We start from the raw sequence: 12,124 nt of genomic DNA, 5'->3' as shown, positions 1-12,124 counted from the left end.
AGACACTTTAAGTGGTATAGATCATGTTCAACGGTGTCGATCGTCGATTTGGAGGCTTCATCATCGAAAAACAAATGTGGTTGCAACGGAGTCCGTTGCTATCGATAGCATTCAGTTCAACTCTCTCTCTCTCTCTCTCTCTCTCTCTATATATATATATATATATATATATATATATAGTCCGGCTACTATCCTATTAATAGGATAGGAGCACTTGTATATCAAGTCGTTTGAATGATCGGAACTTCAAATTGATAATCGACCGTTGAAATGATTTACACAATTAGAAATGTTTAGAAACCAAATTTTGTAATATTTAAAAATCTTATCAAGTCATCTAGAGTTAAAAATGAACGGTCATAAATGAATAATCTTCTTAAATAAAGGTTAGACTTCTCAATTCATAATCAGAGTTTTTAAACATTATCTAAATAGTATAAAAAATTTTCTATCAAAATTTAAGCAATTTGGATTGCTTACATCGTTAAACAAGCAAACGGCTCATATAAGCTGTCAAAATTGTCGATTTTACGACATTTTTCACCATGTAAATAATTTTTAAATTTATGAAATTTAGTTTCTAGATATTTTAAATACTCTAGATCAACTTCAACGGCTCCAATCATCAATTCGAATCTCTATCATCAAGAATCATTTGATAGACAAGTGTACTATCATATAGCGATGTAGCCTAGCCTCTATATATATATATATATATATATATATATATATATATATATATATATAGAGTGAGGCTAGTATGCTATCGGAAGCACGGAGCCTTCGTGCTTCCAGCTCGTTTTCGATGTTGCGACTTTCAAATCGTCGATCGGCTCCGTTAAACTTGATCTAGAGTATTTGGAGTACCTAGAAAATAAATTTTATTATTTTTCGATATCATTTGCCTAGTGATCGAATGGGCTCAAAATCAACAAATTTCAATGGCCGTAGTGAGCCGTTTGCAAGTTTAACGGTGTAGAAATATCCAAATCACGTGAAATTTTGATAGAAAATTCTTTATACTATATAAAACAAGATCAATATCTTTGATTTAAAATTTTAATGTCATATTATTACATTTTTTAAGATTTTTATTTTCAGCCATTGATTTTGAGCCTCTTCGTTCACTAGGCAAATGATATCGTAAAATCATAAAATTTATTTTCTAGGTACTTCAAATACTCTAGATCAAGTTTAATGGAGCGGATCGACGATTCGAAAGTCACAACATCAAAAACGAGCTGGAAGCACGGAAGGCTCTGTGCTTCCGATAGCATAGTAGCCCCACTCTATATATATATATATATATATACTGAGAGAGAGAGAGAGAGTCTAGTTACAATGCTATCAATAGCACGAAGCACTTGGTGCTACCAAGTTTTCTGTCGTTAGATCTACCCCTTTGACCATTTCCACCCCTTAGATCATACAATTCAAACAACCACCAACTCAACCCTAGGGGATCACTATTATCTTAACCGCACATCTCTTCATCCAAGAACCTAAAACCTAATAGCACCAATGACTTGGTGCTATTAATATTATTCTAGCATAGTTTTATATATAGAGAGAGTGAGAGTAGGACTATTATACTCTTATGAGTATTGAGCCCTTCGTACTCATAAGTTGTTTTCAATGATGAAGCTTCTGAATTGATGATCCATATTGTTAAATATAATCTAGAGCATTTGAAATTTCTAAAAAATAAGTTTCATAATCTTTTAAAATTATAATAAAGTCCATCAAGCGAGCATAAAATGAACGGTTAAACTCGAATGACTCCCTAAAAATAGAGGATCGGATACTTCAATTTAAGATCGAAGTTCTTGATCTTTATCTAGATAGTGAATAGAATTTTCTATCAAAAATTTAACTGATTTCGATTTTTTTATACCATTAAACTAGCAAATATTTCATACCAACTGTTAAAAGTGTCAATTTTGAGATCTTTTGATCATAAGATAAATTATGTTGAAAAATTATGAAATTTGATTTCTAGATGTTTCGAATGCTCTAAATAATATTTAATGGTACAAATCGTCGATTCAGAAGCTCTATCATCGAAAATGATTTATGAGTACGAAGACGATCGTTCTCATAAGTATAGTAGCAAGACTCTCTCTCTCTCTCTCTCTCTCTCTCTCTCTCTCTATATATATATATATGATATATATATATATATATATTTAGGCTAGAATAATCATCAAAGGCAATCACGGGGTTGGTGCTTTTTGAGCTTTAGCTTGGATGGAGAATTCTCATCTCGTCCTCTCATCCATCTGGAAGATATCTCTTTCAGTCGCGGTCTCTCTCTATCTCTCTTCTCTATATATATATATCTAAGTTGAGAAGCTAGGAACTACTCTCAAAACACCAAGGGGTTGTGGCTTTTGAGCTTTAGGCATTGAGATGTTGAGAATGTAGGGTAGGGGGTTGAGGATGAATGGTGGTATTGGTTGGTGAGATGGAGATAGTATTCTTGCCAAGATTTTATCAAGGGAGTCAGATATCTCAGAGGTAGAAACTGAAGCACGAAAGGTTTGGTGCTTTTGAGAGTATTCTACGAATAAGGTTATAGTATATAGTATAATGCATAAATATAATGTAATCGTATTAATATTATATAGATATACTAATAAGATATATATATATATATATATTGTTGTATACTTGATATTGCTTTCTACTTTTTGCCTCTAGTAGACGTGATTGGTAGGTCGTTATTGTCGATGACGGTATCCGCTGAAAACTACTTGTTTAGTAGTTCTCACACCTTTCGTTGTTGCCTTTTTTTTTTTCAGAGCCCTCCGTGCCTGTTTCTGCTTCAGACCGAGGTAGGGAGATTGTGAGTTAGTTAGCATCTCCTACTCGAGCTGGATGTACTAACAGAGCAGTCGATAGCACTAGTTTCTAGTATAGCATATTGTACATACTGGGACTTACGAGGCCAACTTTATTGCGTATATTTTTAGCTGTGAGAGATGTGGATGTATTTTGGATGTGACGTATATATAGTATAGCATCATATATGTTAATTATTGTGTTTCCAGTTTTGATATCTATTATTATTGTAGCTCTTAAGTTGTTTGCAAGTTTAGACGCCTCGTGTAGACAAGGCTTCCTACGTAAGAGTGGCTCTGTTGGTGAGCCCGGGTTACCGCCGTAATCCGAGGAGTGACAGATTAAAATGATATCAGAGCTTAGGAGTAGGTCATCTGTGACTTAGAAAACCCTAGGCTTTTAGTTGACCCTAGGAATATAATAAATGAGAGACAAGACTTGTGATGAAAGTTAGTGATTTGGTCGGTGTAAACCTTCAAAGAGGGTGAAGAGTGATCGAAGAAAATGTGTCTTTTCTTGCCGGATGATTTTGCCAGATGATTTTGTCGACTGCAAGCAGCACAATGTCGCGGGGGAAAAGGGATGTCCTTCTAGACTTTCGCTTGATTATGTTGAGCACTATGTTTCAATGTATAACTGATATATATATTATTGCAGGTGAGCATGATGCCGTGGAGGGGTCAACCACTGACGAGGGACACACTCATACTATCTACGGAGCCGGAGCAAGTGGGACCAAGTGAGCCGCAGGATTTGTGGGGGCATTTGGCTAGCTTGGTTGAGGCTACTCGACAATAAGGAGTTCTCTTGCAGAGAATGTGCTAGATATGGGTGTAACAGCTAGGTATAGCGAGCCTCTGAGCCTAAAGTGTCACTACCAACTACACCAGCATTTGCTCTTACAATAACGACACCTACAATGACGACAGTTTCGATAGCACCGATGCCCAGTGTTGAGACCTCAATGCTGCTAGACAGTTGTCAACAGCTGAGCAGGAGCGAATTAGGGCGCAGACTTCCGTAGACGCGATCCGCCAAGGTTCGCGAGCCAGTGCACCGATTCATGGATAGTGGAGGCTTCGGTGGGAGCCACAAAAAAATTATTTAAGGATCTCTTCATCCCCGAGAATGATCAGGTACACTTGGCAGGGCACTACTTGGAGAGGAATGCGCATGCATGGTGGAAGAGAGTCAAATTGACCTGATCGCCGAGTGCAATACAGGTGTCATGGGCCAAGTTTCGAGAGTTGCTGCTTGGGACCTATTTCCCAAACAATCTAAAGAAAAAACTCTTACTTGAAAAACTTGCAGTAGGGTGACAAAATAGTCCAGGAGTATGCCAGAGAATTCAACCGACTACTAAATTATATGCCGCTCGTGGTGAGGGAAGCGGCACACAAGGCATATTTGTTCGAGCGAGGGTTGCAACCAGAGATTTACCCTTTGGTTCAGGCGCAGCATTTACAGACTCTCGATGAGGTGTCATAGTAGGCTCTTTGGGTGGAGCGTAGTACCATTGTCATGAGGGAGCAAGCGGCGATGTCGAAGTAGGGTCACGACAGGAAGCGCCTAGTACCAGACGACAAAGGACAGACCATGCGAGGAGGCCGCCGAGGCCTCCACGATCTCGCTCTTAGAGTCGTGGGTCCTCAATAAGACAGAGGTCTAGTGGATCCTAGCGACCACAACAGCAACAGAGGCGACAGGATAGGTGTGTTATCTGAGGAGGACCGCACTAACCATGTATCTGTGAGTAGCAGGAGGGACGATGTTTTCGATGCGAACAGGAAGGGCATATGCAGTCATCATGTCCCCGAGCAGCATTGCCAGCACTATCGATGACATTGGCTCTTTCCTCACCATAGTAGATGTCGGGAGCCCTACTGACAAATACACAGGCAAATTGAGCTCTAGTTCTATGCCCAGCAAAGCAGCAACAGCAAGCGCATAGTCACTAGGTGTATATATAGCCCAGGTCGAGGAGTCCATACCGGCCGACAATTTGATGACAGGTATCATTTTAATTAATAGAATTAGAGTTCGTGCATTATTTGATATCGGTCATCACATTCATTTATTAGCGGAGTATTTGCATCATCGCATAAACTAGAAATAGGATTGTTACCACATGTGCGAGAGGTACATATACCAGATCATGTATTATATGTGGAGTATTGTTGGCCATGTCCAGTGCAATTAGGATCATGAATAATGCCTGCAGACCTATTGGTCTTGAGGTGGTATACAGGATTTTGATAGAGTGCTCGAGATTAACTAGCTCGCATGCTACTTCGCGAAGATAGACTATGGAGATAGAATGGTGACCTTCTAAGAATTAGGATATGAGGAATTTGTTTATGGAGACTGCGGGAGCACTTTATTTGCTACGATGGTCTCCACATTGAGGGCAAAGTAGATGATGAACAGAGGATGCATAGCCTTTTTGGCGACTATGGTAGAGGTGCCTACAGCAGTGTCGGGACTCGAGGATATCCTTATAGTCCAAGTTTCTGAACGTGTTCCCCCCAAAGTTGACGAGTATGCTACCGGATAGGGAGATTGAGTTTGTGATTGACGTAGTTCCCAAAATTGCGCCAATTTCGAAGGCACCCTACTAGATGACACTGGCAGAGCTAAGAGAGCTTAAGGTGTAGCTTTAGGATTTGATGGAGAAAGGATTTGTGAGATCCAATGTATCATCTTGGAGAGCACTGGTGTTATCATACTGGGCAGTGCCGATGTTATTTGTGAAAAAGAAAGATAATTCACTGAAGCTTTGTATTGACTACGAGGAATTAAACAAAATGATCATCAAGAATAAGTATCCTTTGTTGTGCATTGATGATCTACTTGATCAGCTGTAAGAATCTTGTATCTTCTCCAAGATTGATCTGCAGTCTAATTATCACCAAATGAAGGTAAAGGCCAAAGACATACCCGCAACTGCGTTCAGGACTCGGTACGGGCATTATGAGTTTACCTTTATGCCACTTGGATTAACAAATGCCCCTATTGCATTTATGGATTTGATGAATAGAGTGTTCAAACCGTACTTCGGTTAATTCATTGTGGTGTTTATCGACATATCATGATATACTCTCAGAGTAATATATAAAGTATAAGGAACACTTGAGGATAATGCTACAACTTCTGAGGGAAAAAATAATTGTATGCTAAACTTGAATAAGTATGAGTTTTGGGTTCAGAAGGTTCCTTTCTTGAGCCATGTGATTTCAATATTAGGTGTTGCAGCAGACTCAGAAAATTAAGGTGATTCGGAATTAGCCCAAATTGAATGACAATTATACAGGTGAGAAATTTTCTTGGATTGGTCGAATACTATTGTTGGTTCGCAGAAGGCTTTGCGAAGCTTTCCACAACTCTCACTCAGTTGACTTGAAAGGAAATTAAATTCATTTGAAATGAGGACTGCCAAAGAATCTTTGAAGAACTGATGCAGAGGCTAATGTCATCTCTTATCCTCGTCCTTCCAGTTATGAGAGAAGAATTTGTGATTTACACTGATCCTTCAGACAATGACTTAGAATATGTAATGACGTAACATGATAAAATAATTGCCTATACTTTATGGTAGGATAATTGCCTCCCTCGAAGATTCTTTTTGAAGAGAAGCAAAAAAATAGTGAGATAGAGTCGGTTATTATTAATAATACTTTGATTCTCACTGATTTACCTATTGAAAACAAACCCTTAGGAAGTGTGTGGGATTTTAGGAAAAATCTTGGGACCGACAGATTGGTAGAAAAGTAATACAGTACCAAAATATTAGAGAAAAAAGCAAAAAAATCACCTGAGTGAAAGTACTTGAGCAGCAGCAAATTGGCAAATTCCAACTCCCAGTGAACTTGCAAATGTACAAGACCTTAAAACAATCCTATTAAGCATTTAAATCACAAATCTCACTCTTATAAATCCAACTATTATCAGCCCCTTCCTACTATTTTCTGATTTTCCACAGCTAATGATTGAAATTTAGCTATAAATGGTAGCCTCACATAGTATCCACATTTCTATATTTGATATTCCATCCTATGCGCATATGATGCAGAAAGATGAGAGTTTTTAACTTCTCTTGCTGGCACCTGAAGAACCTTTTGAGGTCATCAACCATAAAATAAGTATGAAAGCAAGAAGGGCACAGCCCACCATCAGCTTAAACCGGAGGTTCTGAAGCCACATCTTCCTTCTAAGTTGTCTTCCCTGCCTCTGGAAGCCGTCAGCCTGACACAGACAAGAAAAAGAAAGGAAAACTGTAATGCTTGATCCTACATTTCATTGCCTTCCAGTGACTGATTTATGTAGCATGTGAAACAGCTTCTCTACTTTAAAAGATAGGGTGTGGTAAGGCATTTGGTAAACAAAATATTCAGAGTGTTAGCAAATAGCCTGTAACGGAAATTTAGGTGATCTTTTGGAGTAGAAGCTTCAATTTGAAGCTTTTGCTACAGCTTCAGCGGAATTGTAATGTGATTTTAGTCCCTTTTTTTATTCAGTGTGTTCTGATTACAAAGCACACCACCTGTGGTACGCAAAAGCTCCAACTCTGAGAGCTACCATACACCACAGAGGTGGCAGGCATCTCAACAAGGAAAAAGTGGTCCCCATAATAGGATAATAGGGGCTGCTTTTGTCGTGGAGAACTTCAGTGTACTGAAGAGCTAGGCAATACAGGCCCTTAATGAAAAGCTCTCGGTGCTTTTTGAATGATTTACTCCACCAGCACATCTGCAGAAGCTTCAGCTTAAGCCTAACAGGCATGGACTCTTATGACTTCATCGATTCAGAACAATTTTGAAGCATTGAAGGCTATAAGTACCTGAAACTGCAAGTTCGCAGTCTTATCCACCAAAAGTTCAATCTTCTCTCCTCGATCGAGAACCTAATGAGAACAAAGGCTGTAACATAAAATCTACTAACAAGCAAACTACGCATGATAAACACAATGCTCAGGCAATTTTGAACATTCAGTAACATCCATCCAAAGGAGAGCTAAAGAGTCTAAAATGGAGATTTTTATCAATTAAATTTCTGAAATTATTTTCCCCTATTCTCCTTTGGAGGAGAAAAAAAGAAAATAACAAATTAGGCTTGACTTGAGATTTTCATCTTCTCTCCTCTTCAACCATCAAATTACATTTCAATTTGGCTTCTGGATTTGGAATGAGAAAAGATGTTCAACACCTTACAAGTAACACAGAGGCTAAAAACAGGTAAGCCAGCTGTTTATTATGATGGTTTCGTAGGCAGATCATTGAGATGTCAAGGAGGCAGATAAACTAGCATTGGCATTTCTAAAGTAGGTAAATTTTGTACTGAGACTAATAGAGGCATCTATTTTCTCATACGTAAGTCATTGAATATGTTGAAGACCAATAAATCAAATGGTTTCCTGCTCGTCTGTTTCGTCAACATTTGAGATCATGATCATCAGTTTGGCAACATATTTGGATGATTTGTATTTCAGTTTTATTGATTGCAAAAGTACCATATCAATTTCAGAAAATTTAATGCAAATTACAAAGTCCAACTCTCCCTCTGTTTAATTATAAAAAGAAATATAGAAACAAAAAAAGGAGAAAAAAAAGAAAAGAAAAGCCACAGAGAAAGTTAATTCTGTTCCTGGAACCAAGAAGAACTGAAAAACATTAAAAAATGGGTAAACTTCAATATGCCGCTTAGATCATTTTTCACTTTACCGCCCTATGGTTCAAAAAGTTGCACTAAACAACTCTGTGATTTTATCTCTATTTTTACCCAAAAATTCTAATATCAAATAAGGTAGCAAAGTGAAATTTTTTGATAATCACAGGGTAGTAAAGTGTAACATTTTGAACAACAAAGATGGCAAAGTGAAAATGAGCTAACCATAGAATGATAATTAAGTGCAACTTTTTGAACCACATGATGACAAAGTAAAAATAAGCTAAACCACCGAGGGGCAAATTGAAGTTTACCCCTAAAAAAATCAAAGACAATTGACCCCAAAGTGCTGCTTTATTTGATTTGGTTTGCTTCGCTCAATCCATTTGACCCAATACTTACAAGATTATAGGCCTAATTTAATTAAATCTCAGTTGTAAGTTTTTAATCAAATGGCTGTAATTATTAAGCATTACAGCAATGGACATCCAAGACTTGTCAGTCACAACACATATTTTAGAGAGGCAAACAGGTAATTTGTCGTTAACATTTGTGTATTATATATAAAAGATAGATATAAACAAATTTGATTTTTTCAATTTACTCGATTCTTCATTTTTTCCCTGAAAAGAGAAGCAAAAGCAAAAAAGAAAAATAGTTTTCCTTTTTAATGCTCTCCAAACAAAACAAAACCAATAACGAATCCAAGCAACTGAAATTCATCAGTTACATTCAGTTACTGAATTTCGAAGGAAAATATGCCCCCCAACAAAATGATGTAATTGAATAATTTACACATATTGCTACTTGAAATTTCATAAAAAGAAGTACCTGCAAATGCTTCCAGTCAAATAGCTCGAAATTAAATGTCTAACTGGTTCTTGTGGCCTATATCTTCATGATTCATGAAGTAATAATAATTCAACACAAAATAAAGCATTTGAGTCACAAAATGATGCAATCAAGTTCTAGAGAAACACAAAATAAACAGTTCAAGTTCTCCAGAAATATAAAATAAAGTGGTCAACACAAAATAAAGTTTAAGATAGCATCGCGAAGTTTTTGACTCGTGGTGCCCAAAGAAACAATTCAACCATTCGAACGCAACAAGTTTTTGACAGTATATGACCATACCTTCAGGCCATTTAAGTTTGATACCACAAACTACACTGTCCTATCAACAACTTGCTTTAAGTTAAACACCACTGTAGTCAGAAAATCATTTGCCTTCCAGGAATACCACTTTTTTTTAAAGATCGGATAATATAAATAACTATCTCATCGCTTAAATAAAAATGAGTTAAATCACATCACTTATATGATACTTAATAGCCTAAGAGTAAGCCACAAAATTCCTTGTCAGTACTAAATGCCCATGCTAAAACGAAGATCACAAAGCCTATGTTCTTCTTTCAGAGGCATATATGTAAACTATGATCAACTACTTGCAAAATCATAATAAATGAGTAGAGAAATCTTTTAAACCTTTTCAATATTGTCCATCATTATCCCCTTAACCTCTGTAATCTGTGCTTTGAGCTTGGATAGCTTGCTTATTTCTTCTGGATGATCTATGCAATATTGCATGTGCTCCTTCAGTCTTGGACTTTCCAAGCAAAGAATTTAGTGAGCACAAAATGTTCAAGAAACCAAACTCTGAAAGGAAAAAAGAAAAGAATAGCAGATGAAGAATTTATCACTAACCCAAATTCCCGGTCAAGATTATAAGCAATGCTAAACCTATCTTCAAATAGATCATCATCCTCCTCATCGACAGGAGGGTGCGGATCTTCAGACCCAATGCTTGAACCATATCGCTGCATGAAATCATCTTTAACGCGCTCCAAAAACACAAAAGGTACACTCCTCCCAACTGCTTCATCGGCTACAACAAGAAAAACTATCCAAAAAGGCACACAATCAAACTAAATACGGTTAAACAAGAAAAGTAAAGGGAACTCTAGATAACCCGCTTGTGGTACAACCCGATTTCATTTTAGTATCATGTGGATTATTTCCCATTTGGCCTAGCTTTTATTTCTCCTTTCAACGATAGCCACCTCTAGAAGAGCATTTGGCAAATAGAGAATCTAGTGCTTCTCCTATGAAGCAAGGTAAAATGAGTTCCCACGCTCGAAAGCAGAAGTTTCAGTTTGAAGCTTAAGCTTCTGCTTCTGCTGTACAGGGAAGCTGATGAGGAGATTGATACATAGAGCATCTTCTAGTAAAACTACTCGAAGATGACTTCATTGAACATCATTCACTCTACAGTAAGGCCAAACAAACTAACCCATGTCCCAAACTATCACATAATTAATGCCCTATCATCACTGTTCCAATTGCCTATTTGGACTTGCCATTAGTATCATTACTAACATTGACCACGTGCCAAACACAAAAACTTATTAGACTACGATAAAAAAGGAGGGTGGAAAATATCGAAAGTTAACAGCAATTGCATCATCAAATGGCAAGGCCTACCAGACAATCAGAATATCAATCTAATTTAGACCGTAAGAGCAAAATCGGACTACATAACATGGAAGGTACGAGAAAAATTTCCTTTAAACCTGGCTTAAAAGCTGTGAAATCCTGAGAGAATCCATACCAAACCCTTTATCAACGAGGAAGTTGAAGGTATGAGCATCGGCGGAGTAAGTGAACTTGTTGCTATTCGGGGGAAGCTTCTGGAGGCATTGGATGGCGATCGTATTGAAATTCCCCGAGAACGAGGTGTGCTCGGCGAGCACAACCGTGCCCTTCGCCACAAAGCTGTATATCAGTGATTGCTTGCTCATGTCTCCGTATCGAATCGTCTCAACTAATCTGCTTATATAAAGAGACACAGAGGTGAAGATCTAATCTTGAACTTTACAAGCAATCTATGATCGATCTGATGATGCAAATAATCCATAAACGGAATCCATATCTACCAAACATGAATTTCAGATCAAGATGACGAGATCATGATCGAAGAAACAGAAGCAAACCCTAATTCGATGAAAAGTCCTCTAAATAACAAAAGAAATTGAGAAGAGAAAAACCCTAATTGATGCCCCAAATTTTGCAACAACAGTTAAAATGATGAGAAAATCTTAAATCTGTAGCAAAATACAGAGGGAAAATTGGAAAAATTGGAAAAGAAATAGAAAAAGAACGACTATCATACCAATTTCTACGGAGAAATCAAGCGCTAAATGCGGAGAGTAAGGAGCGAGCTTTGAAACCAACCCTAACTTCGGTTTGCTTCGTGCTTAAGGTCTCCCTCTGCTCCGGTTGGCTAAATTAGCAACCGGTTGGCCAGAGAGGTACGGGCAAGCGGAGGAATAGTTGAGTAAAACTTCAATTTGCCCCACGGTTTACCGCATTTTTCTTCCGCATCCCTATGATTTAAAAAGTTATGCTTTATTAGGGTTTATTTTTATTTTCCTGAAAAAAGCTACCATCAAAAAAATAGTACAGTATTTTTTTGAAAACCAAAGGGTAGTACCCTATAAATTTTTTGAAAACTTAAAGGTAGTTGTAGCGTTTCGAAAATTTAACTGTCGAAAAGGCTATAGTTTGATAATAGATCGATCGCCTTTAGAGAGTGTCGGAATGAGTTAGAATCGTTTAGACGCGA

The 12,124-nt window shown here is 37.5% G+C and overlaps 1 protein-coding gene across 1 annotated transcript; it reads right to left on the bottom strand.

Moving 5' to 3' along the window:
- On the bottom strand, positions 6,641–11,834 carry LOC109710494 (vesicle-associated membrane protein 727-like). Its single transcript, XM_020233105.1, has 6 exons — positions 11,672–11,834; positions 11,111–11,328; positions 10,207–10,402; positions 9,988–10,108; positions 7,679–7,741; positions 6,641–7,083 (listed from the first exon to the last, which is right to left on the bottom strand). Exons 2-6 carry the CDS (start codon positions 11,298–11,300, stop codon positions 6,925–6,927), a joined length of 729 nt encoding a protein of 242 aa, XP_020088694.1. The 5' UTR covers positions 11,301–11,328; positions 11,672–11,834; the 3' UTR covers positions 6,641–6,924.

The sequence above is a fragment of the Ananas comosus genome, linkage group 5 (assembly GCF_001540865.1).
Source record: "Ananas comosus cultivar F153 linkage group 5, ASM154086v1, whole genome shotgun sequence".
NCBI classification, from domain to species: Eukaryota; Viridiplantae; Streptophyta; class Magnoliopsida; order Poales; family Bromeliaceae; genus Ananas; species Ananas comosus.
The sequence above is the reverse complement of the archived record's forward strand: the minus strand, read 5'-3'. Positions and strand labels throughout refer to the sequence as shown.